Source organism: Cyprinodon variegatus, unplaced genomic scaffold (genome assembly GCF_000732505.1).
Source record: "Cyprinodon variegatus isolate N-32 unplaced genomic scaffold, C_variegatus-1.0 Scaffold608, whole genome shotgun sequence".
NCBI classification, from domain to species: Eukaryota; Metazoa; Chordata; class Actinopteri; order Cyprinodontiformes; family Cyprinodontidae; genus Cyprinodon; species Cyprinodon variegatus.
Window position 1 is genome coordinate 80,973 of NW_015151061.1, and position 20,352 is coordinate 101,324.

The 20,352-nt window shown below is 36.8% G+C and overlaps 1 protein-coding gene across 1 annotated transcript in view; it reads right to left on the reverse strand.

Annotated features, from left to right (window-relative positions):
- Positions 1-20,352, reverse strand: part of dnah9 (dynein, axonemal, heavy chain 9) — a 228,899-nt gene that overhangs the window by 60,166 nt on the left and 148,381 nt on the right. Inside the window, exons 59-64 of the mRNA XM_015392821.1 lie at positions 19,059-19,178; positions 15,049-15,237; positions 9,600-9,835; positions 9,394-9,516; positions 8,119-8,323; positions 902-1,066 (exon numbers count right to left, since the gene is read on the reverse strand). Coding sequence (XP_015248307.1) covers positions 902-1,066; positions 8,119-8,323; positions 9,394-9,516; positions 9,600-9,835; positions 15,049-15,237; positions 19,059-19,178 — 1,038 coding nt within the window. The remainder of the gene's footprint in view (positions 1-901; positions 1,067-8,118; positions 8,324-9,393; positions 9,517-9,599; positions 9,836-15,048; positions 15,238-19,058; positions 19,179-20,352) is intronic.

Consider the following 20,352-nt stretch of genomic DNA (forward strand, 5'->3'; position numbering starts at 1 on the left):
GCTCAGAGAAAGTGAGTGGGAGTGAGTCGAACTCAGAACCTCAGGGATCAAAGCGGGAGGTGGGGAGAGATGGGGAGATCAGGAATGGGGAAACACGAAATCTCATGCTCAGTATGCAGGATGTTGCTCATCTTGTCTTGTCTTCCCTAATAATGTTTTTTTGTATAGAGACTGCTATTTCTTTTAATGCCTTGTTTGATTTCTTTTGTTCCTTTATAAGAAGCAAAACAACAACAACCAATAGTATGTTACGGTTTTAAAAAAATTAATTGTGAAGGAAAACAGCTCTGAATGAGAAGTGATAAGGAAAACACATTAAACAAACAGGACTATTAGTGAAGTCAGCCTGTACAAGAGATTTCAATTTCATCTCCATCAAACCGCTCAGGTTTATGGAATGATTTGGCAGCTAATTTGAGAGAAAGATAATGAGCTTTAATACATCTCTCTTTATCAAGAATTGAGTAATATGGGAATAAAAGGCAGCTCTTCCATTCACTGATGCCTGAGCATTGGTCAGATGCTTGGCTCCTGTGTACATCCCCATACTGGAGCAGAGTTTTAATATAGTTACCCGTTTGTTTTGTGCTTCGTTTAAAAAAAATTATGTTCAGCCCAATTAAGTTTTGGAACTAAACTGGATAAATTGGCTGCTTGGTTTTGAAGCCCCTCCCCAAATTTAAGGTCTGTACCAAACTGTATAATGTTCTGCAACAAATTATACTTGTTTATTTCATACTAGTCTATGATGCATAAAACAACAGATAAAAAAAACATTCAATTGAAAGTAAAATTATAGCATGGCAGTGTAAAAATAGGCTGGTTGTTAAGCTTTTATAAAAATATTTCTGCTTTTATTTGCAATATGAGACAGTTTATTGAAATTCTGTATACATCATACCTTCTGTTCTATCTCCGCTGCAGTACGTTTGGTTGTCTCTAGATTTTCCACAAGCTCCGTGTCTCCAAGAAAGTTTCCTGAAGCTGAGGACAAACGGGACAGCAAGTTGTCCTCCAGGGTCTTCAAGGTGATCTTAAAACCATTCTGTTCCTTCGTCAAGTCAGACTAAAAGAAAAAAAAAAGAAATACATAGTATAAAAAACAGAATGTTATAATTCTAATGGGATGTTATAAGAATTGCACACAGATTGAGTCAATACAAGGAGAATTATACTGAAGGGCACCTCAAGGCCAGAACTGATCGATGCGCTCTGCAGTGCTGTAAGGACACAGAGCTTGGACATAGATTATGCAACTTCCGTCTGGTTACCAACCTCTACCTTCTTTCAGCTGACCTCGATTAGGGGTTTCCATTGATTCCGGGAGGAGGGCAGAAAGCTTTGATAGGGAGCAACCCACACAGTCTCACACCCATCCAGGTCGATAATGGATAATCTCTTGTGAAACACTATGTTTTTAATTATGAACCACTACAGGCAACAGGCAGGAGGTGGAATTTCCCATCATATGGATTAACGTACCCCCTGTTTAAAAAAGCTTCAACTCTGCCAGTCTTTTCTCTTTGTTCTAGCTAAAAAACAACAGTGTCAGGGCAGAAACTAATACTTTTGTTCAAAGAATGGAATTTGAGTGGCGTTGTGAGAACAAAGTGGAGAGGGCACGGTTTTCCATTGTTTCATCCTCCTTTGTCCTTCATTTCAGTCTGCAGCAGTTTCTTGTTTCTGCTTGATAATGACTTTGCTGAAGTTTCCCCTGAACAAAACCTTCTGTTACAACCTTTATGGTGTTTTACTTGCATCCAGAGGAGTGGGGCTGTTGGGCGAGACTCTTTTAAGACGCTAGATTCTCATGAAATGGCTCATATAGTTTTACACTCAACAAGACAGTTAAATCTACTTCTGAATGACCCAAGACTTAATAAAATAAACTTAATAAGGATGTCCGTTCAGATGTTAGACATATATATATATATATATATATATATTTGGGTATGAGATTAAAGCGTTTTTAAATGTCTATTGGTAAATATGAATGAAATTTAGCCCCCAGATTCGTTGTTGATCTGTTCTCTGCTTATGGCTGACTAAAAAAACTAGATTCATACAAATCATAGGAAAATGCACATCAAAATGAGAGTGTAAATGTCAAACTTAGAGTTGTGCTGTTAGAACAGCTTCTCTGTAGGGAGAGACTGTGAGAGTATGTTTTGTCAAGTGTTGTAGCTACTGTATGGTATATAGCCTACTGTTAGCGTCAAGGGTCACATGCAGTGACGAGGATCAAAACTCTAGAAATCATGTTAATCATGTGTGGGTCTGCTACTATAACATGCCTAAAAATAGTTTAAAAATATAACTTTAAGGTAACATAGAAGGGTTAAATAAGTAGAGTGGGGCCATACCATAATCTTTGTCCAGATCTTATCTATAAAGAAAATCTGTGGAGGGAGCTGAAGCTTGAAGTTAGCAGAGAGCATTGAGGAAAGTTTACATTTGCACACATACTAAGCTTAAAGGTATATTGGAGGATACTTTGTCCTGGTGGATCATCAAAATAAGTGGTCCTCCTAATTTTCATTCATTCTGGTGATATGTTTACGTGATGCCGTCCAACGTCCTTATCCCCATTTTGATAACTAAATTTTTCACCTCTGCAAATTAAAAAAGTTACGTATTTTTTTACCACATTGTAGCTAGACAACAGCATAATTTTGGCTCCATAGCTGCTTTTATCAGAGTATTTAATAGTGTGTTTTCTTTCCATTCCCGCTTTCTATAGATATAAATCAGCTGAGAGGTATAGTGGAGGATGTCCTTTTTCCGGGTGGATCATCAAAATAAGTGGTCCTCCTACAGTAATTGTCAATCATTCTGCTGATATGTTTACATAAGGCCGTCAAACGTGCTTGTCCCCATTTTCACTTACCGGTTGTGAGTCTGACATAATGGAATAATTGCAAATCTTTTTTTGGAAATTAAGCTTGTATGAGTGATGCAAACAGCAACTTTTAAACAGAGCGTGCACGTGGAGGAATGGGCTGGTGCATAATCTTGCACGGGTTTAATAGGCGTTCTCTCTGTGGAGCAGGTACATGGTTGTGTAGAGGGCAGGTCTTTTAAAAAATTAACGAAAATCCTCCACTATGCCTTTAAGATATCTGATAGATAACCACAACATGGATCAGTAAACGAGCACTACATCTCGTGCAAACATATTGCAAATCTGCTCGAATTTATGCCCAATAGGCAAAGACTTCTTTAGGCTCTCTTTGCAATTCTGATGTTTGTCCACTGAAAGTGCACAATAAAACACTAAATGATGCTTTATTCCAAAGTTGTGATGTCCCATTATGTCTCTGAGTGATCACCCGCCCTGGCTACTAAGCCAGAAAGATATCCCTTTGGCTGACTGGTCAGCATGCAGCACTCTCACCCAGTAGTCTTTGGGATTGAACCCCGCCTTGGTGCCTCTGATGTGTATCTTGCCACAGACATAAATGCCAGAATGTTCATTTCTATGTAAGTGAGGAAAGTACAAAATAAAAATAACAAAATATTGTATTTATTTACCCTGCAATGATAGCAAGTTATAAGGGATTATTTAAATTTCCAACAATATTTTCCCTTGGTTAGATGACAGGAAATTCAAATCCCTTTAGAAAACACCTACTTTGCCTATCAGTAGTAAATATTACATGCTCTAAATCTGTTGTTAATAACAAGGTTGCAAAAAGATGTACAGTAATTGGTGATTTTTAAGCAAAGTGCGTCTCTGCAGGAGACAGAAAATGAAAACGGTGTTTTTTTATGTGGTGGACGGAGTCAACTGTGACCTTCTACATGCTTGCACTCACTGCTCTTAAGGGGAAAAGCTTTAGGCACTAAAACATTCCCAACTGGATGCAGTAATGAGTCAGTTTTTAACGATTAGCTTTCCTCTGGCACATTGTACTTGTAATTACCCCAGCTTGGGGAAAAACAAACAATTAACCAGTCAGCAGAACACCCTAATTGGTATTAAAATGAGATATTACATCTATCATTTCTTTTGGCAAATGATTACTTGGTGCCACGATGCGGCCCTGTTAAGGTAATTTAAGAAGCAGAGCATTACACTTCGCTCATTAATGCGGACGCTTCGTGGAAAAGCTAGTCTGCTGTATACACAATGCAGTTATGCACAAGTTGCTTATAAGAATAAAGATGAGGTAACTTTTGGGAAAGAGGTTGTAGACTCCCTTCACCCCGCACACACACAACACACCCCACAACCCTCCCTGTGCAGACACCAGAAAAAAGGCATTTTGACATTTTAAGCTTCTAATACCTTCTTTGGCTCAGTTAAAGAGGAGCTCTTTCACCTAGCAATCATCTTATGCCTGAGCAGCAACGCTAACCTCATTAAAGGTATAATGGCACAGAGTTATTGGAAGAATATAAACAGGTACAGGCAATTTGCCCTCCTCTATCATTGCGATGATCGTTATCAGTCTGGGTTGTTTACCGACAACAAAAAGCCATTCAGAGCTCCATTCTCTAGGCTGTGTTCAGATAGGAGGAGGCCTGGGAGTGTACAGAGAACCTGACACCCCTTCAAAGTTTCTGTGTTAATTAAAATGATAAGCAAGTTCAGATATTGTTTTTTTTTTTTTTTTTTTTTTTTCAGTCTCATTTAATCGGAGAGAGATGCTAATTATACAAGCATCATTAAATCACATTTCACTCCACTGAATTTTGCTAAGAGGACATAAGGCTAAAAATATCTCTGGCTTTATGCCATATGTTCCTCCTTCTTGTCATCTCTATCCTTCTTCAAAAATGATGATTTAACTATTGATAATGACCCTGTATCTTAAGGGTCTAAAAGACGGGGTGAATAAGAGGGTTCATGGAAAACCAAGATAAAACAATACAAGTAGACTTTAGTTGGAGTAAATCTGCCCAATCTATTAAAAAACTTCCCATTCTAATCTCTGACTTCCCATTCTCAGTTTAACTAACAAGACCCGCATTTGAGGAACTGCAAAAGTGTGTCAATGTGTTGACTAATTGCTGTGATACAGTAGCGCCATTGGGCAATCCGTTTTCAAACAACTCACATGAAACGAGCAGATTGCAGATAAGAAGGCATAGAAGCATCGTTAGGCACTGGAGCTTTGATCAAGAGAGTTTTCCATTAATTAAAACCAGTTACATTCACACAGTGGCACATACTTTTGATATCATAACTACGAGGGCCTCATTATTTTCTCTTAAGTTGCCCAGAAATGTGCCCCATTTCATAGTGTAAAGTCTGTCAAACTAAACACGCATAAAAACATATATGTACTATTTAAAGGTTAACAACTCCTTTGAAAGGATTAAGGCCGTGGTCTAAGATGCCTTATGTTTGTAGGTTAACTCTTCAGCCATTAGGCGATAGAACCTGATGAACCTCATTTTAACAAAGTTAAATTGAGGTTAGCAATAAACTCTCAGTGTCAAAGAGTTGGTCAGTGGGGTTATGTGTTAATACAGTAACAAAGCTTCTGTTCCACCATCTGTCATCGTGCCATGTACGCTAGCATAAAGGAACACAGTTGCCATTTCTTAATTCTGCACTAAAACAGTAAAAGGGACACTGAATAATGCTTAAAAGTATAATGTTCTCGACTTAAATAATCTTAAAACGTACTTCTATATAACAACGACAAGAGAAAAGGGAATTTATAAGTTAATAATCTGAACTCTGTGAGCGCTCCAGATAATAATTGTTTCTTGTGAATTTAAACAGCAGTAGGGCTGAGGCTGATGGCGTTTCATGAGCACATAGGAACGCACAAGAATACATATCTAGAAATGGCCAATGTTTTTTAAGCCACTAGGGGCACTAGACCTAGAGTATAAGTTCCAGGATTGGTAGCACTAAAAGCCACACGCAATACTGCACTGTCCTAAAATTAGACCGTCTCTCTTCGTCTTTTGGAATCTATCAGAGAAAAGAGATTAAATTAAATCCTACATTTAAGAACCACAAAGGTGTGATCAGCTAAGTGTCCTGTCTGTTTTGTTGAATGTTGTATCTTACTCGACATATCATATCTGTTGCTGGTTTGAGTGATGATTATTCAGTACTAAAATTAGGCTAAGGATTAATTAATTGTTTCATTGTCGAAGAACCTCTGCTATCCAGAATCTAAATTTTTCCTAGCCCCCTTTTTTTGGTTGTTTCTTCTGTAGTTGTATTTCTGTGTTCAAGTTGTGGAACTAACTGCTGTCTTTAAAGGCTAGAGGTTGAAACATTTTTTTAGTTAAAAGCTTGATTATAATAGCAACATTTATTTTGGTTTGGTTATTAATAATAGTAATTACCAACTGCTATTACAGATTAAATTGTTAACGTTTACCTGTGGTTAAACAAAAGTTATATCCACCACAAGTTTGAATACTCACATTAACTGGTAAATTTAGTTAGTAATTGTTAGTTGATTATTTAAATTGGTAATTATATCAATCATTAATATGATTGATATAATATATGTAGCCCTTAGTCAGAATTTTTTAAAAATATCTTAGAATAATACATATTTAATTATAAATTCCAATTATAATTATTCAGCCATAGAAATAGCCATCTGTACAATATTCATAGTACATATTCACCTGCAAACTCTGTTATAATGACAATCATCTGTATATTATGCTATTGTACATATTTGTAAAAACCCTATTTATAGTAATATCCACCTGTATATCATATTCGGTACATATCTAGCTGTAAATTTTGTTCATAACACTAGTGATCTATATATTATATTCTTAGGACAGATCTATTGGTAAAATTCTGTTTATAATGGTATTCATCTCTATATGTATTCAGTAGAAACCCATGTCCTGTACTTACGGAACCATTATTTATCCTGCACTTGCTGCTATTGCACTTCTGGTTAGACCTAAACTGCATTTTGTTGCCTTCTACCTGTACCTGTGTAATGACAAAAAGTTGAATCTAATCTAATCTAATCTAATCTAAATAAATATTCAGAATCAGATAACAATAACTGCCCACACAGAGTTAGCCTTTGTGTTTAAAGTGAACTCACACTTCCATAAAGCCACATGACCCATTCAGTCACCATTCCAACCCTTTCAAGTTTCATAGGCACATTTTTGAGAAAAGGAACCCCCCAAAAACATCACAAATTAAGCTAACTGTAGGGTCACAAGGTATCCGTTATTGCTTTAAGGTAGATTTTGTGGAATATCAATCCCTTTAATATCTTTAAAGCATGGGAACTCTGATGTGCTTCCATTCTGTATAGTGAATGAATGGTTGATCAAGGGTGTAGAATTTAGTATTGTGCTAAATAAGGTTTGACATTGTTTTTGTTGATGTTAAGGTTTCACAAGTCATCTGTGAAACATTAACTCTAGTTGATAAAAACATCATTTTCTAATTTATTTCTAATCATTTTCTAATTTATTTCATGGTAACCTAGTACCCTTATCTGATAAGCTAAATATAATAGAGCATGGGTGATGACCTAAAACCTAAATCATATACAAGTCTTTTACTCTAAATCCAATGCAGATAAAAATAAGAATCAGATTAAGCTTCCAATTTAAAAGCAATATTCCTTACACAAAAAAAGCTCTAATCTTCAGTTGACTTTCTATTGATTTAAAGGTCTTGGAAATACACACAGAAACCTTTATACAGATAATATGAGACATGAATACTTACTTGTGTACGCACTTTATAGTTAACTTCATAATTATCAGATATTTACTAAATTTTAATCAAAACTACTGTCTGATAGTCTTTAAATGAAAGAACCTGGACTCAAAGCTCCCTGTGATGTTCGAGGCAGACATTGTTTTCTTGCTGACATATCGCGTTAAGGATGGATAATGACAAGCAGGAGTGTTTTGCCCATTTCGTAGAGGCCCCTCATTTCTCTCCCTGTGTCTTTTAATCAAACTTCCTCAGAGGAGACATGAGGAGTAAATCTTTGGTAGTGTGTTGCAAAACATTGTTTATCCCCAGAGGAAAACTGATGAGAGGGTCATGTTCTGCTTTCATGTCTACTCAGATTTACATCCACATCTCCATGACGACTTAAAAAGATATCCTTGTTCTTGAAAATGTTCAGGTAGTTTGCATCTGTGTCTTCTTACCTTCAGCTGTTCCAGGTCAGGTCTCTCCATGCTGACCACTGCTGCCAGCAGCTGGTCCTCCAGACCATCTCTGGTCACTGTGAAATTGATCAGGGTACACTGTGCCTGCAGCTCCGGCTGGTAATGAGGGTTTGCCAGCTTGGTGTGTAAGATGAGGCGGAAACTGGGGTGGTACTCACATTCCTTGTCTCCAATCTTTATATACCTGGAATATTTCATCACCAAAGAACATTTGCAAAACATCTTTCCTCTATAATGTTTCTCTCTTTTCTGTAAAGTTGTCCTGTTTTCATATATTAATTTACAAGAATAAATGTGACACTGAATAATTTGATACACAGTGAGGATTAGGGGTGTAGATATTTTGTCTACATTAGTGCAAAGAAGACAACAAAAAATCATGCATATCTCCAAACGAGACTATTTTTCTATAATCTTTAATACAATCACTTATACTCGTCCTTTTTTGCGTACTAATGAGCTCAGCAAGATGCAGCTATATCAGAGATTAGGTGAGCTGCAGGTGTGACTATGTCTATGCATGTTTTCAAAACCAAAACAAGGCTTTTTTGGGCTACTGTATAAAACCTTGAGCTCAATGCTATGGGACAGAAGGATGCATAAAAAGACCAGATCATCAGTAACCTTAAAGAATCAGATTTTACTGCCCATCGATCTGGGAACGTATAAATAGACAAATCGAAACAAAGTGTATTCTTTCACTTTCAAATATAAAGGAATAGCTCTAATAAAAAAAAAATAAAAATGTTTCTAGCAGTAAACAATGTGCCAAGTTCACCTTAAAATGACAAAAAAGCAAAAATAATATTTTTTTGTGTTCACAAACACACAAGAAGTCATTTTTACTCATTTTCACCTGTTTGCTTAATTGTTCCAGTATGATGGTTAAAGGCGGGACATACAGCTGTGACAAAAGCAAAAGGTGCAGAGGCAACAGTAGAAACGAAAGAAACATAGCAGCCAGAATCCACAGCAAGAATGTAAAAGTGTAAGTTAATGTGGTTTCTCATGGCATCCGCAGCCATTCCATTTGTGACCATGATTGGCTAAATTTGCTGGGTGGACTCTGTGTGTCACTTCGCCTCAACAGTTCAGAACATTCCGCTGAATGTGCCTCCGTGAAAAAGTGAAATTCTGCATTGTTATGGATCTGTTTTCGCAGATTTTAACAGTTCTCCCTGTTTGACATTTTTGTACAGTTAATCAAACACATTAGTGACAGAACAGTTAAGAATTTCTGTCTCTAAGTCTCACCTGCCCTTCTTGATGGTTTCTCTGCTGAGCAAAGGCCCAAGAACAGGATCCACCGTTTCCGCCAGGTTTTCTATCAGAACCACATCACCAGCTCCCAGCGCTCTCTCCAAACAATCAAGATACCTTAAAGATTAACAATATACATTTTCAGAAAATATATCACCTGGTAAAATACACTGACCTTGTTTCTACCAAAACTGTCGTACCCTCGTTGTTCTATGCGTATCACCCGCAGGTCATCACCGTATTTGTTTTTGATCCACTTGATGCCCTGCAGCTGTGGGTCCACGATGAGTGGCCAACGCTGGCAGGAAGTTAGAATGGTAGCATTTTCTGTGGACATCCTGTCAGCTGGCAGGCCCTCATTCTGCCATGCAGCAATGCCAGCATCATCAGTGAGCATGGTCAAAGGGTCCAGGCCGGCAGTCACTGGAATGGGAACCTAATAACAAAATAAATTGCTGCTATTAAATCTAGATAGAATTTTGCAATAGTTTTAAATATAAACTTTGGCAAACATTTAGAGTTTTGACTCCTTTTTTCCCCAAAAAAGTAAGTGCAGAATGGGTATATAAGTTGCAGATTAAGGCACTGAGTCATTTCATATTGGTTTTTTTAAAAGTGTTAAAATGACGTTTTTAAACTTTTATTTAGATTGGTCTTTGACACAATCAATATCAGTACTTTGTAAGCGGTTACACTTAACAATAAGGAACACAAAATTTGGTTAAGTACTAGAGAGCGCCTAGAGAACTGATAAGTAACTAATGGGTAGTTAATTGGTACTTACTGGGGCCAACCCAGCCAAGACTTATTATGGGATTACTGCTTAGTTACCTGGGAAACACAGAGTAACTAAGTAGGAACTAAAGTGTGGTTACTAGGGAAACAAAAAGTGACTAATCAGGAACTACTAGGTAGTTACCAAAGAGACAAATGTGCTATTTCTCAATATGCGTTCTTGAGTGTTCTCATGTGCTTATGTACTCGTGATATGTCATCAGCCTTAGCCTGAGCACTGTTCCAATTGCTGAGAATGCAAGATCGGGAACGCACCAAATCCCCGGATATTGTTTTCGCCCTGCCCTCTTTATCGAGTATGCATCAGAGCAGACTTGTCCGTTCTTGAGATTAATAGCTGTCCCAGCATGCACTGCGGCAGCAGCAGCTTTCAATGGAGCGCTCCATTAAAGTTAAACATTCTCTTTCTTGTGCTGTTCAATAAGAGCACATTTTAAGATAATTTGAGGCGAGAATATAATACTTTAAAGCATCACTATATGGCCCATTTACTGATTTAATGCATAGTTAAAAAAAAGAGATTTCCGAAGTTGTGAGGACCACGGCAACCAGCGGAGCTCCAAAGCTAACGGCAGCCAGGGCTAACCGCAGCGTGTCTGCAACAGCCCTCTCTTGGCATAGCCGTGTGTAAAGTACCGCTGGCGCTGATGGCGATTTTTTTTTTGTTTTATTTGATTTGTGTTTATCTGACTGTGTTCATTATTATTCCCCCACTAAATGAAAAAAAAGTAATAATTTATTATTATCTAGAGACTATTAATAACAGGAGGTGAAATGCAGCTCTAGACAAGCCGAGCGTGTGATGACATCACAAGTACGCTTCTATTCCAATTGACTCATATCTATGCTGCGTGCTCCCGTTCTCATCAAGTCCAGACTTTCCCGTGTTCTTGCCAAGACCGGAGTTGATGAGAACGCGACTACGTACTCGCGTTCTCGTGAATTGAGAAATGGCCATGATTAATTTATCAGGAACTAAACGGTTGTAACCAAGGCAACAAGAGTAAGTAATTATAAACTAATGGGTAGTTGGTCATCTTTACCATTGACAGGCTGCAGCCATATCCCGAATTCTTCATTTTCCAGCCACTTTTGTTAAATCTGGTTGCATTTTCCCATTCTCTAGCTTTTTCTCCGCCTCGAGCTTCTTTTCCAAACATTTACGTAAAGCTTCCTGCTTTACGATTAGCAGGAGGCAGTTCCACAATTATATTGCAATATAGTATATCTCACGAAATTGTTTTTATAAACTTTCTTTTTCATTTTTTTTTTAATAAAGCATTTTAAATGCCACAATAACCACATTTAGTAAATGTTAATGCCAATTATGGCCTCATTTAAAAAAAAAAATAATTTAATGACTTTTAATTATTTCTAATTACCCTTTTTAATGAAACCCTGATTAAGTGTTTGAACATTAACTCCAATCTATAGTTCAGGAGGATGAGCTGAACAGAACTGAGATTTCATCTGTGCTGATTCGGTAGAATTGTGACATTTCTTCCCCTACACTGCAAAAAAAATAAAATCTAAATAATTCATTTTTTCTTTAAAAAATTGATTTTTTTCTTGAATCATGGATTGAAGTGAGACACTTTGCCAATGGAACAAGACAATTTAAACTTTAAACAAGAAAAAAAAAAACAATTGCATTGTCTTATTTCAAGCGCATAATATCTAGATACCTTATTTCAAGAGTAAAAATGCTCATTCCATTGGCAAATTATCTCATTTACCTGCTCAAATTAAGGGTAATTACACTTAATTTAAGAAATTTGTACTCATTTTGAGATCATTTTTGCAGTGTACTTCATTTTAGACACAATATGGCTACTGGGATTGATATTGATGTAGAGACAATGTTTCAAATGTTTTAAATGTTCTCAGTTACGACTTTTACAAATTCATAACAGATCGGGGCAGTAGAGTTCAAACACTTCAAACAGAGGGGGGTTTGATAAAAAAGGCACGAGCATGATTAATGTTTCCTCCGATCGTTTCAGCATAGATATATTCCCTTGTATTCTTCAATTCGTAAGTGATATCTGCAAAACATTTCCGTTATTACTTCCTGACCAGTGGAGCATTTCTCCACAGAGAGTTCTCCTTCAACCTTCACCTTAATAAGAGCAATGGCATAAATAATGTCTGGAGTTTTAAAGTAGAAATTAGAAGCTCATTTACTGAGTTACAGCACAAAGCGAAGTGGAAGAGTTCACATAGTTAGACTTCACATGAACTGTCCTTGAAAACAAAATAAATTATTATAGTGCCTCTCTGGCTTAATGAATAGAGGGATGTGACATTGTCATAGAGCCTGGAAGTATTTTGACTCTTAATGAAAAAGTATGAGCCTATATGTGTTTCAGGTGTCTAACATGCTGAGTCAAACCAAAATGTTTAAGGGGGTAACACTGGTCTCCTCCCCACTTGGGCCATGTGAACATGGATGCTTAAGACTCCTTTCATATATGCATATAAATGTAATCCACGGATATGAAAAACAGAAGGTCATTGCAATTCTAGAAAAAAATGACATTCGGTTCCTGAGGTCTGCAATGGTTCAAGAAAGGCCCTTTACCTGGGTGGAGAGGTTTTCAAGAGTCAAAGTTTAATGAGAAATTCACATCGGGAAAAGAACGTTTAGGGTCTTCTTAAGGGTGGTGGTGTTCATTCACTGTTTATTCACTGTTTATTTGTTGAATTTAAAGATTGCAAATATCTTTGTCAGGGTCATTGTTAGCTTCAAGAGTTTTTAGGAAAAATGCAGGATAGATCTTGAACGGGTCACAATTCACGGGGTAAACAATCACACACACCCGACACACACACAGAAGTTCGATTTGATTGAAGTTATATTGTGTTGTTTATGTTTTCCCTTTATTTTTTTAATCAGTGTACTTTCTCCATTAGAAATAAATCAGCTTCTAATGTCTCTGGCTGTCCCCTCAGAAGAGTTTAACAGAAAAGCAAAGAAACTGCTGAACGTCCTGAAGTACTTTATAGTTCTAACTTCTGTACTTTTTGGCTGGGAGATAAGAAGCTAGGAGTAAAAGAACTTTCCATAACATGGAGGCCTTAACATTGTTTTTACAATATGCAGCAAAAAAAATAAAATAAAAAAATACATCAATACATTTTAACAAATTATTGTGCAAGCTGTAAGACTGACTGAAAAAAACAACCAAGAAGAAATTTCACATTATAAACTTAGATATATTTGTATGATTAAACAAAACAGGAACCTATTTAGTAACTAAATAAAAAGACTGAAAAACATTTGAGAATCATGTTTATTTTGTTCATTTTTCAATGGAGAAGTAAAACTTTAATTTAAAGAGAGGGTATGTCGCTTAGACGCATTTAGACTATTTGCCACTTTGTTTTAATGAAGTGGACGTTATCTGCTCTCTATTTTTTTTTTAATCCACTCATTAGAGCTCTGAGAGACTTAGTGCAGTTAGCAGCGCCTTTAAACTTGTGGTTTAAACAGACATTAAACAGCGTAAATAATCCCGGATTGGACTCTAAAGAGATTCATGGATGCCACTGATATGGCATTACTTGTCTTGCAAACACCAGTGAAGCCCAGTTTGAGAATGAGGAGTTGCGCCCTCTATTGGGTAGCTATAACACTGTCTCCTTGGCGATTTTTCAAAATTAACCATCCCATTCAAATTCAGGAATCCTCCACTCATTTCCTTCAGAATAGGAAATCCCAAAATACATGTCACATAACCTATTGGATAGACCTAATCTGAGATTAAATAGAAATTGAAAAACATAATGTTCAGACTAAGAACAATATGTCTTTCTTTCCAGAAAATTGGAATCCTTTCATATCCTTTCTTAATTTAACCATAATATAACTTTTAAACCCTTTATATTCCAAAAACCAAACTATTTATTTGCTATTTTTCATTTTCTTCTTCTTCCCTCCCCCATAGTTCCGGCTCCCAACACATCTACATGTAAAACTGTAAATAGTTTGTGTGGTTATAATTAGCATTTCCAAGTACGACAACTACTTAGAAAGTACATACTGTAGCACATATTATAATCATTTATAATATGATGGTAACATTTTCTGGTTGTCTCCCCTGTTTTTCTTCATATGTTATTGTTTTGATTCGTTTCTTGTCTCTTCTGTTTTCTCTAGTGCAGAGGTCTTCAACAGGGGGTCCATGGAGGTACTGCATGAGGGTCGCGAAAGTTTTGGTTGATTAGACTTTTCTTTTTTATATTCCCCCAAGCAGTTTATTCCACTAATTGAAATGTCTTTAAATACACATTAACATGACTTCAACACACTGTAGTAAACAGATAAAAGGAGGCAGAAGATGTCTTTCAGTCATCAATGCACACATTCAGCAACACACAGGAGCTCTTTCAAGCTGGGCACCGTTTCATTCACACCTGTCCCATCAACCAGGAATAGGAAACAGAAATTTTTTAATAATCCCAGGGTGAATTTACTTTCGTTACATTAATCTATCTGTAATAGAGTTACTATAGGATCAGTTTGATATAACCCAATATATATAATTAGGGGGCCCACGCTCCACCTTGCCATAAGTTTGGGGGTCCTTGGCCTGGAAAACAATGCAGACCCCTTCACTAGTGGTTTATGCATTGTTTTGTTTTACTAAACCCCCCTTTAAAATAAGTTCCTATGTTTGTGTTTTTGTTAAAATATATAATCATGTTAAAATTATATCAAATAAGAATAAATTTGACCTCAGGAGAGAGGTTAAGGTAGTGGGAAAATTTTTTTTTCATGCAAATACATTACAGTATATCCACTTATCTTCTGATAAAAGTTCTGTATAGTATCTACATATGGAAAGCACAGACCTTGAGCTGACTGAGGTAAGGCCTCCAGCAGTTCTCCATCAGATGCTGCCTGTAGCCTTTGGTAAAGTATCCCAGGTAGGAGATGAAGGCAGTGATGAGGAGGACATCCCCACATAATGTCCTCTCCTGTTTTTTAAAGTTTTCTATGGCTTCTGCCCATCGAACGTTTTCAGCTGCAAGACCACCCACCTGGAATAAAAGTACACAACAGAAAATGTATATAGTTTTTCTCCTACTGAATCTTCTCCTTCCTCAGCATATCCCCTAAAGAGATTCTGTAAAATCAAAACTAAATTAATCTATTGATGCTGCTGCCAATGCACCTACCCACGAATAACCTAACACAATTATGATTTGCAACCTCCTAGTCCCTTTTTATTAGAATTTCATCTCCTTTATAATGTCTCAGCTCATGTTCCAACACCTACACTCTTTACCGCTGCAATGATCCAATTTCCCCAAACTGATGAATACAGCTCACGCTAATATCTTATCTCTTCCAAACTTACGAGGCCACACGCTTTCACACATATACTGTAAAGTCAGCACCCATTGCGGAAACAATGTGCACCTCGGAAGGCAGGCTGCATTTGCATTGATATTCTGGACTGACAAGCTGATTAGCACCACCTTTCCTCTTTTGTTGCTCCTGTCAGGCTTTTTCAAAGCTTTCTCTGAATAATTTAGATTATTGTGCTAACACTGTCAACAGTCATCTTTTTGCTTTGCTGTTGTCAGCATTGGATCCACACAGAGCTGGATGATGGTGGGATTTATGTGAATATTGTGCCTGTGCTGGACTGTACATGCAGTTGAGATCAAGGGAGTGACTCTTGCAAGTTGCCAGCTTTTAAAAAAGTTCACTTGCAATGCTTAAACATACAGACATATCTAATGAACTCTTTATACTAATAGTCACTGTTTAATACTTGAAGTCAAAAAGTTATGGAAACATGATATGAGTTAGTCTGTCAAATAGGAAAGGAAATTCTCAAATATATTTGCATTAAGTACAACTAAATATATAGAGTTAATTGATTTTTACTAGAGGTACGAGGAACAAAACAGGACACAGAGCCTAAGGTTTATGAGGCTAATTGTGTTTTGTAGCAAAGCATTTAGCCGTCACTGGTCTGAATGATTGGGCTTGTGTTTCTAACTCCAATACCTCACAAGTTTTTGGACTAAGTCACTCTTGTGCCCTTACAAAGCAGTCTGATTACAGTAGTAGCCATTCAAAGTTTCCCCACTTTCCTTGATGGGCCCTTAACTGGTCCTTGGCTAGTCCCCTACAATTCTTTTTTTTAACATCTAAAATATTCTGTCATGATTTGTGGACAATAAGATCTAAAGAGAAGCTTTAATCCTTGGTCATAGCCTGTAATTCAGTGAAAGGGTGGAGTCAGAGTAAAAAAAAAAATGCACGTCCAAAAGAAGGCCAGTGGCTAGAAGTTAGAGGGTAGGCCTATTTTGCTGCCATTTGGCTGGCTTTTGACTGAGAAGGGCAATTTTGAATGGCTGCTACTGTATATGCTAGCTCTCACACATACAAAGTTACTGTAATATGGTAGTGTTCATGACGGAAAGAAAACGAATCATGAATTCATGATTCGTTTCTTTGTGAGGTTGCAACACGCATTATGCAGTGTGAGAATCTCCAGCATCGATAAGGGACCTGGAGTGAAGCCAATACTTCTTTGCTTTGAAAGAAGTAAGGTGAGATGTTTCTTTCATGTGGTTAGAATGACTTTTGGATATTTCCAGAGTCCAAGACTTTGGTTCATGAAGAGAAAGGATGAAGCAGAACTACCTGGAAAGAAACCTCACAAGCAGAGTGAGGAGATGCACACCCTTTGCAGAAAGACCTATGGCTGAGAGTAAAACGTTCTTGTGTTTTGTTAATCACTGCTTCACCATGCAGCCATTCCAGTTTTTCTATTTCATATTTTCTTTTTCTTTACAATACTGTCTACAGGGTATCATGTTTGGTTTATCTCCTGATTACTGAGGCAGAACCTCCCCTGCCTTGACCTCCTTCAACCCTACTACCAAATATCTGCAGATAAAGCTTAATATATAAGGCTATAAAAAGAAAAGGTTTGAGGATTACAGGAGTAAAATGCTGGATCAATGTGGCAGTTTCTTATTTCTACTTAAAGACGGTCAGCAGGATTTGACTCAACTATTAAGGGGCTTGATAGATAAATGAGTCACTACCTCATCACTTGTGAATTAACAGTCTCCATGTTGAAGCTAGGTTCTGTTTTTAAAGAATGTGTGAAGAAATGACAGTGTTTGGACAGATTTCTTGGAGTAAGGTCAGTATTTGCATGTGGAGAAATGTAACAGGGACATAAAGTCTAATTGTGAAAGGACAGAGTATCGTTATGTTTTCATGGTTTAAAAGATTTTAATATCATAAAAAAGTTCAACATTACTTCTCACTCATTGCCGAAAGTTAAACTCAAATCTTATATGAACTAATTACACATAGCGTGAAACATTTTAAGCTGTAATTATTATAATTTTGTTGATTATGGCTTATAGATATTGAAGACATTAAAATCAGTGACTATAAAATGTTGAATATATGATGAATAATAATAAAATACATTTTAAACTCAAATGTAAAGTTTCTGAGGGTATTTTTTCTTATTTTTTTGTACTCTATGCTTGGTCGGGCCTACTTTTTAATGAATTACAGGATCAATGTAGCTTAAAATGGAAGCGGTATCACTGCTGAATGGTAATATCAGCCCAGGCTGCCTTGATACCAGCCTTCTGGTCATCTTTTTTTTTTGTTTTTTATCTGTTCTCCTACTCTTGACATTGTGCATGAACGCGTTCAATGAAGGGGGTTCACTGAATACGTTCATATTTTTAGTGAACGGTGAACTGAATGGGTCCATTTTGAATTACAAACGTGAACGAGAGCAACGTTCTCTCTGAGAAAAATGAGCAACACAAACAGCTCACATTCGCATTTGAATGATAACAACACTTTTCATTAGAGAACGTCATGTTTAATGGCACGTATTACGACAAACAGGATGACAGACCCGCATGTCTACTGCTAGTACTAGTTTGCACCATTCAGACTCATCTACTGGTATATCAGTTGCCATATTTTGCATTTTGAATACATTTGCATTTTGGCTACTTCTTAGCCTAGGTGAGAGTCTTTTGAGGTCCATGGCTCAACAGTAGCTGGATGCAGAATGTGGCGTTTGGACCCCATTTGTGGGGAATTTGCTGCAAATAGTGGCTCTTATTGAGCTAGTTCCCCTAAGTTCATACCTAGTGAAGCTCTCGTAAACATTCAAATGCAATAAAACACAGATTTTTTTTTTGCTTTTATTGTCAGTAACATGCTCTGAATTACTAAAATATGTAATCAAATATTGCATTCTAAATGTATTAGATTTATATAATACATAAGAAACATTTTCTGCAATAATAAAGAAAAAGAATATGAGTTATTCATTTTTTTTCAAGTTTGTACATTATATTTTAGACTAACTTAACTACAAAAAAGGCTGACTCATAACCTTGGAACACTTTTCATTCATTTAAACCATAATATTCTAGTTCATAAAAACGATATGACCTGATATGATGAGGATGAGGATATACTGAACAGGGCCTTGAAAAAAATCCTGAAACACTAAATGGATATTTTATCGATTACAACAATAGTCTTTAATGTATTTTAGTATGAATTTATGTAAAAGACAGACGCAAAGTTGTGTGCAGCATTAATGAAGCACAAAAATGATAAATATTTGCAAAAATTCTTTACAATAGTCCTTTGAAAAGTATTGTAAGGAATGTATTCCTTTTTAACCTTAAAGAGCCAATGAAAATTGTGTTCAACTAAATGTCTCTAGAAGTAATCATATTAGTAAATACAGTCCTATTGTGTTTAATTGTAAGGCAATCTTTATACAGCATTTGTTTATTTTAACCAATGAATATCAAGTAAAGAAGATAAACAACATAGTCCTCCTTACCAAGCGGTTGGCCAGTGAAATAGTGCGCGCCGTTGACTCTGCTTCCTGTTGGCACTTGACTTTTTCAGCTGTTGCTTTTTCAAACTTTGCGGTGAGCTTGGCCAGGTTCTCATTGAGGCGCTTAAAAGACAGAGCAGACACACATGTTTAAGAGATATAAGAATGATATTTGACACTTATTCTTGAAGACATGTAAAATGTAGATTAGAAGCTCATGAAAGTAACTCTTGGGGGTTTGTGGGGAAAAGTTGAGTAAAACTTTCCTCCTTTTTGCATTTATTTGGCGAATGAAAGCAATTAGCACAAGGACAAACAGGATTAATCAGTGAAAGGCACACAGGTTCAGTAGATTAGCTTGAGGGTTTCTAATTCCCCTTGGCTGCAAAAATGACTCTCTGCTCAGGCGATCTTACTGAAGGCTGCAAAATGACAGTGAGAAGTCATGCTGCATCATATTAACTACCAACACGCTACACTCCGCAGGTTTTGATGTAAGCAGCCACATCTGCTACAGTGGCTGAGACCTTACTCTCAGCCTGGGCTCTCTGGACCTCTCATGAGCTGAATGTCAAATGCCATTGAACGACAATTATTTACAGCTGCTTTCATCAATGAGGGGAAGGGGGGGTAGTTTTAGATTAATGAACAGTAAAGGCCTTTTAAAGCACTTAGAGCAGCTCTGTATTGATGGAAAGCTGCTGGTAAATAATTACTCCAAGAGCTGGTATGTCAACTGTCACTCAAAGGGCGATAAAATAATTCATATCCTGGGTCTCTGCTTAAGCTCATACAGCCTGTGGTTGTTTCCATTTTATCTTTGTGCCATCCGATTCTTAATATACCCGCTACCTCTAGGGTTTGATGGAGCTGCTGCTCCTCACTGATGTCTCACAACTCAGGCAGCAATGTTTATGTTTCACCGTCGTTTTTCAACTCTCAGTCAGCCCTAAACTAAACCTTATAGAGATTTTAAGTGCCTGTCACTGAATATCGACTCATAGAAATTATGATATTGAAAACACAAGCAAAGGGATCCCTTAAAGGATCACAGCAGCAATGTTCAACCATTAATACTAAAACTTTCTTCAAACTTTCTATTGACTGATTTTGATTTAAAAAACACATTACTCATTTTTTGTGATTTCTTAGCATTTACTTCTTCAATTATATATTCAAACACACACATATACATACATACATATATATATATATATATATATATATACAGTGTTGTGCCTGAACGCGTTCATTGAACGAAAGTTCATGAACTCGTTCATATTTTGGGCGAACGTGA